Genomic DNA, 19,190 nt, shown 5'->3' with positions numbered 1-19,190 from the left:
TTGGTCATTCACCTAAGGTCTTGTGTCTTGTCTGTGCAGGCGATGCGTATCGCGATGAAGAAGGTCCGCATGCTGACCCTAGTCAGCGTCCACGTGAAGTGGGGGCCTTCGTACGACGTGGAAGCCCTGCACGGGTACGAACTCGCGCTGATGCCATTGACACCGCGCACATATTTCATGCCTTAATTCACCGTGGATTCCGAAACCTCCAGCACACGCGAAGCTTCTGTAGCCCTTTAAGTGTCTCTTTGACGCTAGCCCGTGGTCCAACCCAGTCCTCAAACGATTTCGCCTCCTTAGGCCGGTACGCATCCCGGAATGTCCCGAGTCCTTCGCATTCCCATACGAGGCACGTGCTGAACATTTGAAGTTATACGCCCCTTGAGCATGCATGCTTTCACCATATAGTTCCTTAAATTTAACCTGGAAAGAAAATGGCACTGCGGGGCTGTTGTGTGTAGAGATGACGCAGATAGGGTCATCTCAAGTTGCGTGTAGTTGTAATCTAGTTGTATGCGTGGGAATTCTGGAAGACCTATAAAAGGAGTCTTTGGATCGGCATCTTTCTTGGTGGGCCAATAGACATAGAACACGCATCTGGTCAGGAGCGTACAGTCTGTCGCAATGGTCGAGTTTATCCTGAAACACTCCGAGTCCCTTCGATTTGCCCATGCCGCCTTCACCGCAAATGCGTTAATTGCAAGTTCGCAGCATGTAGTTTCTGCTTCTACCGCATAGCTGCCTTCCTTCGCAGCTTGAGCGACCTGCTGATCGTGCACGCGTACTCCAAGGAGGACTCCCCCAAGACCGCCATACCGCCGATCATCTTCAAGGAAGACCTGGTACGTGGCGAAAACCGTAGTCGCTCGATCCGTCCATTGTAATGAAGCCGCTACACGTACGCGTCCTACGCGCGCAAGCATCAAGCATGCGTCTGCCGCATTCTGCTGGCGAGCAAAAAAAAAAAGACAGCGCACGCACGCACAGTTAACGCGAATCACTGCAGACTGTGACCCGAACAGACGATAATGAGAACTTTGCTCCACCTCCCCGACGCTGCACAGACGTAAACGTAGCTACGAGTCCTATTCAGCCAATCAGGAACAAAGAACCGCTACCTGCGTGTTTCGGAGCAAGGTTGAGCTTGCCCATTTGTGTGCCTATGATCCATCAGTAGTATATATTTTTCGGGCGTCCCGCACTGAGGCGACACTGTGGCGGCTGACAATGGACGAGCCCTTCTGCGCTCCTCGCACATAGAGTTTGTGAGACGGGAGTATACACACGTCGCAGCATGTCAGAATTCTGAGACGCGTTCTCGCATCTTCTGTGCTTTTGTTTTTCTTGTTGCCCGAAGGCACAGCGCGTGGACGCTTCGGTATACGCCAAAGTGCGTGAACGTTTGCGCACGTGGCCGTTTTCGTGCGTTTACATTTCTTTAGTACCTAACTTCATTTCCGAGAATTCTTTCACTTCCCCGTGGGTCACGCGCACAGTGTGAACGTACAGTCGTCTCCACGAATTCCGTCTAGAGCGCCCGAACCCAACAAGTAATAATCTGCCCAACAAGTAATAACACAGCTGATGCTATATAGGTTCAAAGTACCGGGAAGAATGCAGCGTCGCCCGGGCGACCTTGTGGTTTCGGCTGGTCACAGACATTGTCTCTCAATCTCGCCAGCATGCAGAGCACACAGATATCAATTTCTTCGCATCGCACCAATCTAACGCTCTGCAGACACAAGCGTGGGCAACTGAATACTTACATCAGGAAGTACGAAAATTGTCGAAAACGGATTCATATACGGGACAAGAATTTATACTTCCAAAAAGGAGTTTGTTGCGCTGTGTCTGTTCCTATAGGTTGACATCAGTGATAGCAATGAACGTGCCAACGCGCCGCACCGTGATACGCGTAGACGTGACGTTAGTATAATGACGACGTCTACACGCGGTGTTTGAGCGCATGACTGCATTCCACTCTCCATGGTGTTAAAACCATTTGATGGCGGTATAATCATTGCGAAAGTAAAATTTGTCCTGTCTTCTTCTTTTCGAAGCGAAGAGTGCGATACAAGAACGTTTCTCACACGCATACGGCTGGACCGCACCGTCGAAAACAGGTCACCACCAGCCCTGTTTCTCCGCTCGTCTATAACTCCGATACTCCGGTCTACTTCTGCGCTACGGCTAGTATACGTTTACGCTGCACTGTAGTCTCCTCCTACCGGTATCGCCGCGTTGCCGTCTTCTTCTTCTTCTTTTTCGAAGCGAAGAGTGCAATACAAGAACGTTTCTAACACGCATACGGCTGGACCGCACCGTCAAAGACAGGTCGCCACCAGCCCTGTTTCTCCGCTCGTCTATAACTCCGATACTCCGGTCTACTTCTGCGCGACGGCTAGTATACGTTTACGCTGGTCTCGTCCTACCGGTATCGCCACGTTGTGCGGGTGGAGGCGTGCGAGGCTTTTCGAAGCGAAGAGTGCAATACATGAACGTTTCTCACACGCATACGGTTGGACCACACCGTCAAGGACAGGTCGCCACCAGCCCTGTTTCTCCGCTCGTCTATAACTCCGATCCTCCAGTCTACTTCTGCGCTACGGCTAGTATACGTTTACGCTGCACTATGGTCTCCTCCTACCGGTATCGCCGCGATGTACAGGTGGAGGCGTGCGAGGCGTTTCTGGGAGAGCTACGCTCACGACAACGGGTGGCCCACGCATACGGTTGGACCACACCGTCAAAAACAGGTCGCCACCAGCCCTGTTTCTCCGCTCGTCTATAACTCCGATACTACGGTCTACACCCGCGCTACAGCTAGTATACGTTTACGCTGGTCTCGTCCTACAGGTAACGCCGCGTTGTGCAGGTGGAGGCGTGCGAGGCGTTTCTGGGAGAGCTACGCTCGCGACAACGGGTGGCCCTGGCGTTGCCGCTGTTCGGCTACGCCTACCGGCTGCGAAACAGCGCGCGGTACGAGCTGCACGCCGCCGTCCGGGGTCCCGCGCCTCCGGGACCGTTCACCGACGAGCGGGGCCTACTCGCCTATTTCGAGGTGCGTGCCCACTTCTCATCTTCGTGAACGTGGCCGAATTGATCGTGATCATCACGACCACAACCATTCAATTCAATTCAATTCAGTTTATTCGGACATACATAGATGGTACAGGATGTCCACGAGGCGCGGCAAAAGGAGGCAACAATGCCTCCTGACAGGGTCTTCACCTCGGGATCACATTATGACAGCAAGTCGGCACGACAAAATACTACATTCTGCAGATCTCACTACATTGCAAAGTCAAAGAAATCAGTGGAAGTTCAGAAATACAAAACTGTGTCACATATGACAAATTATCTTATGATTTAATATTATACATTGAATTCATCATTCTAATTCACGGAACAATGATTCACGGAAACAATGAATCGTCAACTTATTCTAATGCCCGCTGATAGGAGGACGGAGGACTCTCCAGTCGATGCTCGTCTATAACTCCAATACTCCGGTCTACTTCTGCGCTACAGCTAGTATATGCTTACGCTGCACTATAGTCTCGGCTTCCAAGCTTCCTGCGTCGACCGACAGCGTCCTCGATACTATAGCTTCATATGTATTGATCTCGTCACTTTGCCTAATCCTCTGCCGACTGCGATCCTCTTACCGTGACACCAACTAAGTAATAAGAGTGAACTGAGTAAGTTGCTGGTGATTCATGTGAACAAAAGAAAAAGCGCAGAGAGAGAGAAAAAAAATAGAACAGACAGATGTAGGGAAGATAACACAACTCGAACGCGCGTGATGTGTTCTCTACGTCCTTGTCTGTTCTGTGTGCAAAATTTTTTTTCTCGCTCTGCTTCTCCAGGCCGAAATTTAACTGTTTTAAGGGCTCAAACTCCACTTCCTAATCTTGCAACATTAGCTACTCCAGTTTTGACCTCTAAACTCGTACTGCCTGCGCTCCTCCCGTATATTTACGTCACGCCTATCACCTCTGGCTCCGGCCGTTCCACCGCTCGCTAAGCGGTCCTTGGCTGCCTTCCAAGTGCCTTCCTTATCCTCCAAGTTTCAGTTCATTGGGTTGTCGATGAGAGAGCGCCACTGAATTTTATTATTTTCCTTCCGAAGCATATCGCCGGATTAATGGCTAAATCCAGTGGTAGGTTAATTAGTAATGTTTCGGGAGGCAGTGTTCTCGTGTATTCACTGAGCAAGTATGTTCCTAGTGGCAGCTCGAGACCACCTGCCACAGGAAGTCCCGTTTCAGTTTCTAACTACGGGACCTCCTTCTGCATATACTTATCAAGTATTTATCCCAATTTTTGCTTTGAATAAACTGATTCTGACCTGTCCAGTCGACTTGGGCGACTATGCAGCCCTCAACTTTCCGCCCCACGTTATGACGTTGCTGTGGCTTTTTGACGGCTTGTCTACTCTGGTTCGGTTAGTTTATTTGTCTAAGAAAGGGAAAGGGAGACAAACATTTACCCTATATATCTTTGCAGAACCAGAGAGTTCCACGGACGCTATTTTGCAGCGATGCCTTCCACTCGATTCTGTGTCACTCTTATCCACAGTTTGCAACAGGCTGATTCCATTGATAACGCGGGCGGACCTTCGCTCTGACCACTGTCGAAGCGCGAACGGTAATAGCATCCGAAAACGCATCGAAAAACGCATCGATACAAAAGACCCGGCCCAGGACTCTTCAGCATTCTCGTTCCTAAAGAATTTGCGGCTTTTGTCAAAGGCTGTACCTGTTCCCAAATGCTCCCTTGTCCGAGGCTGTACTGTCAACGTAAGTGAAGCCGATATTAGACTCCATGACATTGCAGTCGGCGTAATCTGTGTATCGTACTTGAGAGCCGCAGAAGCTGTTCATGTTCATGTGCTGAACTTGCAAAAAAGAAGATAGAAAAGAAGAAAACAAATGATAAGCACGTTATACGAATACCTCTAACTTGAAGGTGGCTTCGCCGCAATATGAGAGTTTTAGGGAGAAGCCCGCCTGTGTCGGTTCCTCAGTTTTACTGTTCGCATGCAGATACTGTTGGAAGTTTTTCTTTTTTCTTTTTTAAGCGCCCGGCGGCATATATCGAAGCAATGCCTCATAAAGTGGATAATTTGAAGACGTGGGCAATCACTACATTACAAATAACAAAGTTCCGTGTCTCAACAAAGTTCCACGCGTTGGCTTCTCAATTACTCACTCTGTGGTACATGGTACGATTGCGTACTTGAAGTCTGACCGTATAATTAGGCTGACGTCCCATTTAGCAGACATCCCTGTGACTAGCTCCAGTTTGGAAATGCCTGGCTCCAGAATGCGCTACGGAATGCGTTAGCGCTCTTTGCGTACCGTACAGCAGCGCGCGAGCGAGTTGATCGTGTCGAAAGTTTCGTAACTGGCGACGTTTCAAGGTTGGTCCTGCAATGTCCAACGTGTCACGTGTGCGCTACGCCGATTTGGATGCCTCAAAATGCCGATTTATTTGGGGAAAACAGCGCAAGATATATAGTTTCGTTTTTCATATGCTAAGGTAGTTTAATTCAGCCTGGGAGAGTCGAAAAAATGCGACTGACTAATCAAGTAATTACTATACCAATACGGTAATTCTCACTCGAACAACATTTCATTGCTATTTTGCACAAATGTATACGTACTTGCCATGGCCAGAGATAAATGTGAACTATATAGTTCCTCCAATTTTCCGTCATCTGGAACTGTGTTTCGCCATTACAGGATTGAAAAAGATGTTCGCTCCGCCGCAATAAAACGCACGCTTTTCAGATCTGCCTAGAATTCAGCTCCGACCTGTGGGTCTCGCTGTACGACAAGGAAGCCGACTGCAAGATCGCCGTCAACAGGGACAAGGGACAGTGGATCGGATACGACAACAAGGCCACCATTCTCAACAAGGTGTGGTCCTGCATGCTCTATAGCCTCTAAGTTAGCGGCTACGTTAGCTGCCGCGACGTAGTTCGGTCATTCGGATTCTGAGAACGAGGTCGTGGGTTCGCTTCCTGCCACATTCCGATCGGGGCGGAATGCAAACACGTGCGTGCTCGTGTGCCTATAGCTATTTGTGCACTGTAAACAAACCCGTCAGGCTAAAGAAACTGCGGCATTAACCCCAACCAATCAATTTAGCAATAATCAACAGCAACAATTTAGTCAACCAACGTGTGACAGTCACTGCATAGTTACGTTTTACGCAACTACAATAAAATCGTCTTACAGCTAGGGCATGGTAATTAAGCGACAAGTTTAATGCATAAATATATGACATGACATTCTCATAACAATTTATTTACTTATTTATAACCGCTTTGTCGTGGTAACGTGCTATAGATAGGTGCACATAAGCGCTTCCAATGTACAAGCTGTTGTTTGTACATCGAAGGCAGTGAGTGGAGTGGGCTGCTTCTCACAAACTATCTTGTTGCGGAGAAGCCCAGCTTCAGTGAGCTCCATTTAGCCGGTTACGCACGCACGCAAGGACAGCTTTGAAGGTGCGCAGCAAGCACTGCCCACGATATCACCGGTGCTTAAAGAAAATTAACCTCGCCTATTGGCAGCCTGCACTTGCCGGCTGCAGCGCGTTTGTCACTCGTACGGGTGCAAAGCGCTCCCACGCGCGTCGTGTTGTTGTCTTTTATTCTTTTTTGCTTCCGTTACGACTGCTCCTGTATGATCCTTTCGTATACGAGAATCCCCACAAGACAAGAATCTATCGAAAGCTGATGATAAAATTCTGCTACCAAGGTTTTTTCGCCAAAGACGAAAGGGAGGAAGGAGCATACATTGATGAGAGCATCGCGCAAGTTCCTTTTCCGCGCCGGCAATATATCACCGCAGGTGCTGTTCGCCAAGCGCATGCGCATGGGCGGCATCGCCGTAGTGACCGTCGACATGGACGATTACAACGGCGACTGCGGTCAGCGCAACGTGCTGCTCGGTCAGCTGCACAACGCGCTCAACGAACTTGACCGGCCAATCAAGCGGCTGTCGGCCAACCTCAGCCTGCCTCCGCAGGCGGCGACCACTCGCGTCGCCGGGGCACAGCAAGGGGACCGCGGGGAACGTCTGACGTCCGCTACACCTGGCGGACGTCGCCAAGCCTAACGCGGACGTCGCTAAGCCTAACGCCTCCAACCGCGGGGCTGCCGGGAAATCGCCCACGTTTATTGCGAGTGCTTCCGGGCAAAAAAACACGTGCGAAGAATGTGCATGAATTAAAACGAACCTATGGCGTACGATGACTTATGCCACACAAACTATTTCAATCCAACGCTGTCGCCGTATTGGCAAGCGATAACTTAAAGCGGCATTTTGGAGCAGTTTCTCATTGTCATGACAAGACAGCAGATGAATACAATGCCCGACGTATCCGTGAAAATGTTTTTACACGCAGAATGCTCTGAAACAGCTCGCCATGAGCTTGGAATATGTAAGTAAGCAGCGATTGACATAAGCAAACGAGCAGCAACACTAAACTAATGCTGTGGAAGCTACAGACTACGCAAGAAACTCAGTAATTAAAATACGCATATATCTGTGGGTTTCGTGATTAAGTTGCGTGGTGGCACATGCTCGTGTGAGCCTATGCGCGAGACTGCCGTGATGTGCTGCAAATGAAAGACCCAATAAGGAAAATGAAGATCAAAAGAATCTAAAGCAACAGTTTAGCAACCATACAACACAGTTTGTTTTTAAGGATACATTTTTTTTTTCATTTATTACCAAATCGAAATAAAGAAAAATGTCGCATAATTGCAGTGCAAATGCAGCTACTGCAAGAAGTCTTGCTGGCCTCCACAGCTTTGCATGCTGTGTACAAAATGGAATTTGGTTCTGGGATCTTTCATGGGTAATCCCCTTTATTACTCAAGGTCAAATATACATATACCTTTACTGTTAATGCACATAGAACACTACTCACACTAGCCATTACAGCTACTGCTGGTGCTCACCAAAAGTTTGTGCAAGGGCACTATTACTTGTTGGGTTTTTCACTGTCTTTACCAAATCAGGTCAATTTGCCATTTACAAGAAACATACTTCGTACTGGCCTTGAACCAGAATGAGTTTTGTACTATGCAGAAAATAGATGGCCTTTTCCCAGCACCATTGATGGGGTTGTGCTGTTGGTGATATGGATATTCGGTCATGTCTGTCAGCTGACTGCACAATCAAAATACAAAGAAAACCAAGAAACACGTAAAAATATTTTATTCACAGTGCATGACAAGTGGTTGAACAAGTAACAACAGGCTGTGGGAGATGCCCATTGGAGACGAGCCATCCTCCACACCGCCTACATTATTTGACGGGTGTAGATTCATAAAGGTCTCTCTTGGGAACAGCCACTGTTTCCTTCTTGAACAAAACCTCTATCACCGCAACACAAAACAAGGAATGTTCTACATAAAGACAAAAAGGAATGTCTGCAAAGACTACAATCACAACAGAGTGATATATAAATTAGCTGTGCATCTATCAAAAACAAAAGCTGCATTTAACAAAATACAATGCTTGCCAAAAGCTTTAGCTAGCTTTCATACTGGTGCTCTGCAGTATTAAAACTGTCACAACTTGTTTACATGCATTATGCAATTTTATACTAAATGCCGTAAGCTTCAAGTCTGCTGCTATGCACCACTGACTACATCTTCAAAAGCACTGCACATTGGATATTTGTCTCCAGGCCCTCTGAACACCTACTGCACTGATAATGCTTACCGATCCCCTATACCCACTAAGTCGATGCTACCACAACTCAGATTCTTTGTGAGCTGAAGGCACTTCAATCACACGTAGAGAGTCCGTCAACCTTGCCACTCGTTCCCCTTCAACGACATCGCCAATTATCCAAGCTGGATAACCCTCGAGCTGCTCGATTTCTGCACAGTACGCTTGAGCATTCTCTTTTGGTAGGCACATGAGTAGTCCACCTGGGTATGGGGACATAAAAGCATCCAACAATGACATGACATGTATCAAGATTGCTATCCACATCCACAAGAGCAAAGCATTGGTGGCACGGGAGACTGACTAGTCAATGACAAAGTGCCCTTAAAGGAGTACTGACACACATAAACACTAGCATACATTTGTTGCACATGACAGGATGACACTTAGCATGGACTACAACGGTTGAGAAACACTTCAGTTATCTTAATTAGATATTGGAAAGTTGGTCTCAAAATGCCAAACCTGGCGTCATCAACATTACCTTGACGTAGGGTTTAAAAAAGTGAGCCTGGAGTATAATTATGTGCTTTGAAGAGCAAATGATAAAGCTGCAAGCATGAATAAAAGGCTTGTGTTGGATCTGTTCACTATAGCAGTATGCCACATTGGCATCAAGGCATACATGGAGAGTTGCTTGCATGAAAATGCACCAATGTTCGTATTTTCACACTGGCTGACATCTCTCATCCCCTTGCAGTTACATGATAGCTTTGGTACTTGCACATTCTGCTCACTGAGCCTTACGATGATTTCTCGCAGAGCAAGGGTAGGCTTCCAGTTCTATGCAGCACCTACATGCCTGCGTGACTGAATAGGCTGCTTTTCCTTGGTCTACGTGGACAGTGCCACAAGGGAAGCTGGAACATATATATATCCAGGACCCATTTGCTGGGCAGCAACAAAACGATGCTGCTCACCAGTTTTGGCAACGTGTGTTCTGCCAACAGTAACATGCCATGCATGTTTTCCCACTAGCATGGCCACACTTGGCACTTTTCACAGTGGGAAACCGATGTCGCACAGAAAACCTCCTCTTATGGCACAACTTTTCTCAGGAAGCTGAAAGAGCTGTTCATGCAGCTTTCTTTCTGTGCGATCCGTAGTTATCATGCAACAAAACATTTTCATTTTACCCCAGTGGCTTAGATTCAGCAATTTTCATTACAACCCTCTATGAACTTGTTAGAGACACACATCCCATGAATAAATTAACACTGCATGGCTGGTAACACCCCCACCCCCTTCCCCCGTCTCGTGCTCTGAGTGACCCAACCCTCCACCATTTTTTTCTTTATGTTTCGGCCACCCCTTTCCCAACTTGCGAACAAGCCATTCTGACCAAGTAAATGGTTTATTCGTTCACTAATTTATTACAACTGTAAGGAGAATACGGTGGTGGCCAACATGGTGTGCTGCCATTCTTACTTCTATTCAGGAAGAGCAGCAGCTGTGACATCTAACCAGAATGACAATAAGAACACATTCTTGCTCGTGCCTCGCAAGCCAATCTTTCGATAGCAATTATGAGACATGGTGATGATGATGGCGCTACACGATGATTCTTGGAACGAAAAGTCACTGAATCGGCCTTGCGCCTTTAGGAATTCTAGATAAATAGGTTTCAGGTCAGTAACTCGCCTGAGGTCTCAGCCGAGTATCCCTGCATGAGCTTGAATGAGGTGCCTGTGGCGGCCAGCAGGGCAGGGACCTTGGCAATGATCGGCAACGTGTGGATAACAAAGCCCACTGAACACTGCTGCACTTGGACTAAGTTCTGTGCATGGCCAAGCAACCCAAAGCCAGTCACATCCGTGGCCCCATGGCACCCGTGTTTATGCATCAGCTGTGCCCCTGTATGAACAAAACGGCACACGTAAGTACAGTGTTCTTTCACATTACATTTCTGCTGCTATTTGTATTCATGCCTTCGGTGAACTTTGCGATGTATGCTTAGGCGGGCACCGTAGGTGCACCACTGTACGATTGATCAGTACAAACTGCAACAAACTAGCAATACTTTTAAGTTAACTCATATCAGGCTACCAGCTAAAACAAAGCTGAGTGGAGGTGATGCCATAAAGTCGCAAGCCTTATTCTCCTTCCTGGTTGCATGACAACATTGCAACTATCTCTTACCCAGCAAGTTCTCACTGTTTGTCGTAAGCAGCCACAGCCCCAGTTGCCACTGCAGTGCTTTATGAACAATTGCTCCTTTTCTCAGCAATTGTGCAGCTGTGTGTGTACCTCCGAGAAACATTCTAGACAAGGTGATTAAAAGTGAATTGGTCACCACACCTTCATGATCGTCTTTGCATTCTTAAACATAATTTAAAATGATTTCACCACTTGCAGCTAGTGTTAGTGTATGAACCTGAAGTGCTTTCAAGAAAAGCTAGCCGGCAGGGCTACATCATGAGAAAATCTGATGACTTTCCTCCAGACCACCGAGAAGCTGTAAGTGAATAACTGCACAATGATGAAGTTGCGATTCTATAGCTTTATGTGAAGTACCTAGGTATTTGCTTATGCACTAAATGTTTGAATTCAGTGCAGTGTTCAGATTGGCAAATAGCCAAAAGTTAAACTTCAGTTCCTGCCGCTTCACAGTAAATGAATAGTTGCTGAGAAGCCACAAGGTTGAAAGCAACGAAATTAAACAGTGCTATGTTGCCTGACTTCCCATACAGCATATCATTGAAATATGGCTTGGCTATGAGTAACATAACAGAAATTTGTGCTTAAACCACACAAGAAGAAGATGGGCGAACAAAACGCTGATCTGAATAAAACAATAAGGACAAACCAGTAAGATTGAGGCGTGCCATGCAGTCCATTGCTCGAAAATAGACTCTCCGAACATCATCTTCGGTGATGCCGGCCTTGTCTAGTTGAGCGCGACGTTCCGGCTTCTCAAGCCACTGATGGGCATTCACAGCTACCTGGGTGCCCAAAGGTTTGGTCAACACCAGCACATCTCCTGCTTGAGCATTGTCTGGCCTGTAGAAGAATTCAAATTCCAGTTATATTCTTCCAGTTATATTATTCATATTCAATTTTACTTTATTTACCAGAAATGGTCTGGCTGGCTACCTAGGCTAAAAAGCTGTTGTGAGACAGCCTGAAGGAGGCCAGGCAGCCATAACAAGGTATATACAGCATTATGGGCAGAGTTCAGAGGACAATAATACATCCAACAAATTCAGGAGAGTAACAAATGAAATGCTAATCAGCAGTGAAACAGGAGCCTATGGAAAGAAGCGATGAAACATAATAACTATAGTATATATTACACATATATATATATAAGATCATACACATCCGTACACATATATTTCTTCTCTCTTGGTAAGAATGGACTAACAGTAATCTTACGTATTAAGGCTTGCTTTTGCAAGACCTTTACTTCACAGAAATTTAAGAAAAATCATCTTAAGACAATAAAACATGCTACCATACCCAACAGTTTGCTTTAATCACATAACAGGCGGCATGTTGTGCAAATGGGGACATGCATACAGGAATGTAAAAGGATAAGACAGCAGCAGCAAGCACATATGATAAGGAAACACTGGACACACTGAAAAATATTTCACTTCACCATACCAACGTGATAAAAAAGCAGAATCAAAAATATGTTGACTGAATTCTGTGGTCTTGTGCAATGTCCATGATTTGTGAGGTGCCGCGAGAGAACAATGGCCTCAGAAATAATACACAAGACATCCATGTACATTTCTAGTGCCACTTCTCTTCGGGTCTATTGTCTTCCTGTGCTGCTTCACAAGACACAGATTCTAGAGACCAGTTAGTTCAACAAGCAATTCTGGAATATAAGGTATACAAAAGGCGGAGCACTTTCGCAGACGTTCCAAGTTCACATTTGTCTCTTGTTGAATGCTTTATCAAATTACCTTGTGAATTTATCACAAGGTCCCTGTGGCATGCCAATATGCTTTTATATATTTGCTCTTGTGTTGTGTTTTACATGTAAAGTAGTAACTTCATTCTAAGTAGCCTTACAGATAGGTCAACTGGCACAGCAAATGTCCCCACACTTCCTTATACAGAGCAGAATGCCCAGCTTACATAGACTGAAAGAGTACAAAGTCTGTTCGAAGAATGTACTCACGAGATAATCTCAGATTCCCTACAGACTGCTGATGCCACGCCACCAATCATGGGCCACGGATTGAGCACTGTCTGACCTCCTGTGACCCTAGTGCCCGCTTCTTCAGCCAAGTCCTAAGGAAGAAAAAAGGGATTCAACCTGAAACACCACCACAGTCCAAACTCCATGATAAGCACCAGCTCTCAAATGATGCAAATACAGTAAACTCTCAGTTGTACGAACGTTGGTTTATCGAATATTTCAGAATAACGAACTTTTTTAAAATTCCCGGCAGTTTTCTTATAGATTCTATGCAAAAATGTTTCACTTAAACTAATTTCGGAACAGTCACTACTTCAGTTTAACGAACTCGCTCAGAGGACCAAGGCTTATTTTTACGACCTACGTGGTGCGTTTTTCATCGTTCAGCCTTCCAGTTTTAAGTAACAACGGCAATTCATGTGCCCACTTTCAAGATGAGTGCGATGAAATGGAAGCGGTTGTCTCTCTCGGACAAACTGCAAATCCTTCAGCGCCTGGACAACAGTCAAAGGCAAGTGAACGTTGCAAAGGACCATGAAATTGCACCGTCGATGTTGTCAACGATTGTGAAACAAAAATCGAAGCTTAAAGAAGAAACTTCGATGAATCCCGCCAAGAAACTACATACTCTGCACGGGATACTTCAAAGAAGTGGACGATGCCATTGCGGTATGGCTTCACAACCTACAATCTCAAAACACTCCAGTGTCCGGCTCGATGATACAGGGCAAAGCGAAGGAATTTGCTCTTCTTCTGGACGTTCGTGGCTTCGAAGCAAGCAGTGGATGGCTTACACGATTTCGGGATAGGCATGGGATCGCGTGGAAAACGATTTGCAGCGAAAGCAAGGATGCCGACCAAGCGGCAGCGAGAACCTGGAGGGATGAGGTTGTAGCTGAAGTTGTACGGTACATTGGAAAGTTGAGAGACTTTGTGTCTCAACAGCAAGCTGTGCCAGAAGAAGTGTACAAAAACATTGACTCTTTGGACAGTTTTGTTACTTCCTGTGCTTTAAAAGTACAAGTGCAGAAGAAGATTACAGATTTATTTTCTAAGTGAGAAAGGCAGCATTATAACTGTTATGAACATTGTACTTGTTGATAAGTACAAATTCCATTTCACACATTTCTAATACTATGGAAGTCATGTTTTATGTTGGTCTAGCGAATATTCAGTTTAGTGAACTTTCAGTTAAGTGAACTATTTCCTTCGGTCCCTTGAAGTTCACTCAAGTGAGAGTTCACTGTACTTCACACACTGTTTGGATCAAGAAGTATCAACACAATCTAACAGTAAATCACAAATAGGAGACCAAATATTAAAGTAGCTAAATGCCGGCCAAATTTTGCCTAGCGTGTATCTGAAGAAAGACATTTTGGGCTGGGATAATGTAACAATTATATTGCAATGCTTCATCAATGGTCCGAGCAGCACTTGAGCAAGTTGTCATTCGAATCATCCTGGATAACATAAAAGGAATAGAATCGCAGTTAAAATATTTCCTAGGTCACCTTTTGCCAAACTCGGCAGAAAGGCACTCAGACAAATTAAATTTGCAATTGGGCATGGAACCACGTAACCGTTGCTTCAATATCAAAACCTGTTATCATGTCCATGACTAAATTTGGCTGCATGAAAACTTTGAATCTTTGAATATAATCGTGCTACTATACCTTGATTCCCTTGATGAGGAGAGGTACAACAATGTCCCTCTGTTTTTCAGTAAGCTTGGTGCTCACAGCCATCACCATCAGCATGTTGTCACACCGAGTTACTCCGAGAGCATAAAGGTCAGAGAGCACATTGGCACATGCTATCTTGCCCTGTGACATAGGGAAAGAGAATGTTGCATGCATTATAAGTCACCGGTTTGTTTCTTCAGCAATTACTTACATTATGGCCAGATGCAACTAAGTGATAGCAAACATTTTATGGGAATAAGGTGCCATTGGAAAGGCCAAGCAGAGCTGAGCAAGTAATCAGCCAAAAAAATTCAGTCATGCTCCCTTGGCTAATGCCAACATGTGCTTACAAGCAATACAAGGTGTTTAGTGATCCCACACACACCAATAGCACAGCTACACAGGTGAAGTAAAATAAGCAGTTTGTATACCGTGTGCGCAAGGTATTTGAGAACGTAATAACGACTTCAGGAATAGCATCAATATTTCAGACTAGAATGGGTACACCCATTCCAAATATTGTTTCATTGTTTCTCTTGCTGCTTTTCTATAAGGCTTAAATAAAACGATCTTCAGCCTCAGTTATTGGCTGAATTCGGCTTCGATAATATCTATACACTCAGATCAGTGTGTCATGATGTTACACAGTGCTTCCACAATAGCAGGCTTTAGCAAGTTCTTATCATTGTGTGGCTGTTGGTTAGACTTCCTCTCAGTGACGCCGAGCATACATGGTGGTGTACAGGTTTAGATATTCGAAACTAGGACCGCATATTGAAGGTGACGTGGTCGCCTAAGTTCACAACCAGATGCTCTTGGTTAACACAAGCATTATGCGATCGAGCAAATCCATTAATTAGGAGTGGTACTTAATAAAATAATGCACAGGAAGCTTGATTTTTTATTGTAACACCTGAAGCTGCCACCGATTGTCAGTGGCCAAAGTCAGCTTTTCAGTGTTCTCCCTCATTATGACCTCCATGCGCTGGAGAAATTTAACTGTCCGATTGACATCTGACCACTGGTGGCGGTTAATTGCCTTTTTCACAAATGATAATTGGCCACAAACCCTTGTCTTAACCAGAAGACAAACCATTTTGCGACATTTAAGCTGGTGATCTTCAAATCACTCTGGTTGGTGTACAAGGCGACTAGGGGAATGTACTGCGTCATCTACAGTGTCAGAGTGAAAGCTGATACTCCGGAATAAATTATTTAGATAGGTGACAGAGGGGTTGGTGTAGACGATTTTAAGTGCCTAGACATAACGAGAATGTTAATGTCTGTGATGGTTCAAAGCCCTGTCCTCAAATACGCACTTGTGCACCTGATATATGTGGTAGCAATGTAACAAAAAGTAAATCATAGTGCAGTGTGATAGGTCTGTGTTATACAAAGCTTACAGCTATGTAAGGATCTTCAACAGATGGATAGAAGTAGTCTATAGTTTGAACCAAGGAAAACCCAGAGTCTCCAAGAGGGACAACACTGGAATCCATGCCAATATCTGCAAGAGAAGTTGAAACAGTATTCAGGTCTATGGTGATGTGAAATATGCACAGAAGTGACACCGAGTAAGTGTAAAAGATGGCAAGGAAATTTAGTAGTGGACCAGTCATTATTGCCTGTGCCACTTAACATAACCTGAGATTGTGAAGTGCCCATAAAAAATGAGACTAATTTGTAACAAACAACACTGCAGTGGAAAATAATGCAGTCCTGCTCCTGAGAGGCAATGCCATGTCAGTTTCTTGACTGAAGATGGCAAATTAAAGTATGCTCTGCCACACACAAGACACTAATCCAGTATATCTGGGATGCAGTCTCGCATGTAGATGGTGGCGTACTCTTAAGTTCTTGTGCTAGTAAGCACCGCAATAACTTTAATGGTACAATATTGAAGTATGCTACAATGTGTGCCTACTGGAGGTACTAATGGTGCGTCTACCATGAAAACCATACAAGATTTAAATCATCAGCTTAATTCTCACATTGCTGTTAGCAAGGTGCCTTTTTTTTTTTTTTACTGTTGCATGCAAGATTATCTACACATTCCTATCTTGGGTCATTAATGCTATCATATCCAGAGATGAAACCACTTTGTCCAACACCTACACTTATGACGGTCCTTGAATGTCGTACCGGTGTATTTTCTAAAGGAGTTTCACATCAAAGAAGTTGTGGTTGTGTAAGGACCACAACTTCTTTGAGGTATCACTCCTTTTGGTAGTTTCGTGCCAACAGATTTCGTGGTTGCCCGCGTGATTCGGTAAGTTTCAGTGGTGGTTCGAAGTCGAAGTTCGAGTCGAATTTCTGTTAGCAACGCGCAAATACATGCGACGATGTCCCGTGGTAACTGCGCTAACGCGGCCACACACAAACACACGCACCGATCTGGGTTCCCTCGGGGTGGTGCGACACGGTCTGCTGCGCTCCGCTGTCTCCCCTCAGCGAATTGAGCAGCTTGTTGAGCACACCCTGGGGAACCTTGCAGCCTCATCCTTTCATGTCGGCCAGACCCAGGAGCCGAAACTCCGGCTCCAGTCCGTGCTCGGCGTTGACGAACGGCCGGTATGTGACCACCGAGCCGCTCGCGCCCCGTCGAACCACATAACACCGGCCAGCAGCACTGTCACCGCTCATCGTCGCGGGACGACCAGCTAGATTCCGAGCCACGGGCAGCGATCTCCTTTCAACCCTAGATGAAAGGCGAGAGGAATAAATGACATTCAGTCAACGCACGTCCGCAAACAGCTAGAAGGATCGGGTCGCAACCGCAAAGCGTCTCGCGCAGCACGTTGCAAAGGTTCACTTGCCTGCCGGAGTTTCTGAGCAACTGCCGGCCGCAGCTCCAATATCGACCTAGAAACGCTGCTTTCATGGGCTTCTACCGCTTTCCGCAACTTGTTCCGCAAGTTTCTTTGCAAGTCCTCTAATGTGATAGTGCACCTACTCGACCCACACAAGCGCGCGGAACTGTTTTGCTTAGTCGCCTTGTCGCCCTCTAGGGGTACCTTGCAATTTTTTTTTGCATGTCGTGAACATAAAATAATGGAAAGCGGGTATGAAAAACAAAAGTATGTGTTGCTCTCTTTTGAATTATAAATACACACAGTGCCAAGGTAATTGTGCTTTTAGCTTACTATTGCACGCACAAAAAATACTATTATAAGCAAAAAGTACTCGCTAGGTATTACAGCGCTAAAATTGAAGCAGCGGCAATATTTTGAAACATTGTGAAGGTTTGTCTGAGTGGTGCCCCTAAATTTGTTGACAGTTTCCGAAAATTCGCGGGTAAGATAAAAGAGAGCCGCCGCAAGCACCTTGACAGATAAACTTGCTGGAAAGTAGACGACCAGTATTTCATTGCGTCTGCTCGACTGATAGCGAAGCTCCTTGTGACGGCAGCGTTATCGTGACATGGTGAAATTTGCGAGAAAGGTACTTGAAGCAGGTAACCTAGTGGGCCGGTGACAGTGGTCGTTGTAGTTTTCGAAGCACTTCTGTTGTAGCAAAAACAATACATGACAAAAGCGCAGTGGTCAGTTCCCTGCGCAAATCAGCATATAATTTACACGTACCATTGTACGTAATTAAAGCTGAGTTTTGCTACATTACACTAGCGTACACGCGCGTAGCCAGGATTTGTTTCGAATTGGGGGGCAGGTGGCTAAGGTGGCATTATTCTCTGCTAAGTTTCCCATGCTTGGTGCATAATAACACAACTATTACCTTGAGCCGGCCCTTGTTCTGACTGAAGGCGTGTACCATACTGTACTTGTCTAGGGGCGGGCGTACGAAGGATATAGAAGGGAGCAGGACGCCGGCCAGAAAAAATTCGGGGAGAGGGGGCGATGAAGCCCGGTCAGTTGAGGAGAAAATGCATGTAAATTGTAATCGTCCGTAGCTCTCTTAATATGAGGCGTTTCACAAATTGTGGTGCGAATGATTAACTTTAGCTGTACCCTACGCGTCTACAAAAGTTGTCCGAACCGTTTCAGGGGCCCTTTAAGCGCTTCCCATACGTGGGCCTATCCTGAAGATAGTGCAGTGCCGGGCCGACCCGCGGTGGAGGTGCAGTTCGGCTTCGCTGGGCATCCTTCTTCACAGAGTGGAAGGCCACTGAGATCTTTGTTGTTTTCTTTTTTTTTCGCGGGCATCTGCAGTAAGCGGTGAAAAAAAAAACGATACTTAATAGATAGAAAGTTCAAAACTGTTTAATCGGACGTTTTGCTAGTCGCCCTACAACTTTCTAATTGGAATTTCTTATGTAGCTTTATTGCTTCAGATGGTGGTAAATAATCTTGACTAATTATGCAATTAAGGATAATACAAAAAATGGCGTGACTTACTCCATACAATAGTCGGCAGCATGCATTCGGTGGCCTCGTCTTAGAGTATGTGGGCATATTTTTATGACGACTCTACGACGACACCACCAAATGCATGTAGCCTACCATTGTATGGAGTAAGTCACACTATTGATTTGTATTATCCTTAATTGCCTAATTAGTCAAGACTGATTGACCCAGCTTCTGAAGCAAAGTTAGCTGGGACACCCTGTATATATACAGAACTGTATATATGCACGTTAAGTAG

The 19,190-nt window shown here is 45.7% G+C and overlaps 2 protein-coding genes across 2 annotated transcripts in view; one reads left to right on the top strand and one right to left on the bottom strand.

Moving 5' to 3' along the window:
• The window catches only part of LOC135912749 (phospholipid-transporting ATPase ABCA1-like), a 135,773-nt gene that overhangs the window by 14,416 nt on the left and 102,167 nt on the right, over positions 1-19,190 (top strand). Inside the window, exons 9-12 of the mRNA XM_065445282.1 lie at positions 40-134; positions 755-842; positions 2,876-3,061; positions 5,796-5,924. Coding sequence (XP_065301354.1) covers positions 40-134; positions 755-842; positions 2,876-3,061; positions 5,796-5,924 — 498 coding nt within the window. The remainder of the gene's footprint in view (positions 1-39; positions 135-754; positions 843-2,875; positions 3,062-5,795; positions 5,925-19,190) is intronic.
• Positions 8,220-17,565, bottom strand: LOC135912747 (inactive selenide, water dikinase-like protein). Its single transcript, XM_065445279.1, has 8 exons — positions 17,408-17,565; positions 16,982-17,289; positions 15,995-16,098; positions 14,583-14,732; positions 12,889-13,001; positions 11,563-11,756; positions 10,398-10,610; positions 8,220-8,959 (listed from the first exon to the last, which is right to left on the bottom strand). Exons 3-8 carry the CDS (start codon positions 16,088-16,090, stop codon positions 8,775-8,777), a joined length of 951 nt encoding a protein of 316 aa, XP_065301351.1. The 5' UTR covers positions 16,091-16,098; positions 16,982-17,289; positions 17,408-17,565; the 3' UTR covers positions 8,220-8,774.

Source organism: Dermacentor albipictus, chromosome 9 (assembly GCF_038994185.2).
Source record: "Dermacentor albipictus isolate Rhodes 1998 colony chromosome 9, USDA_Dalb.pri_finalv2, whole genome shotgun sequence".
Classification (NCBI taxonomy): domain Eukaryota; kingdom Metazoa; phylum Arthropoda; class Arachnida; order Ixodida; family Ixodidae; genus Dermacentor; species Dermacentor albipictus.
This window is presented reverse-complemented; position numbering and strand designations above follow the sequence as displayed.

Bases quoted from the DNA above. Each gene is read 5' to 3' on its own strand.
- LOC135912747 (XM_065445279.1), bottom strand. From the start codon at position 16,090: ATGGATTCCAGTGTTGTCCCTCTTGGAGACTCTGGGTTTTCCTTGGTT. The intron at 11,757-12,888 runs GTGAGTACATTC...ATTCTTCTACAG, and splicing joins AGGGAATCTGAGATTATCTC to GCCAGACAATGCTCAAGCAG. The intron at 10,611-11,562 runs GTTTGTCCTTAT...TTGTTCATACAG, and splicing joins GGCACGCCTCAATCTTACTG to GGGCACAGCTGATGCATAAA.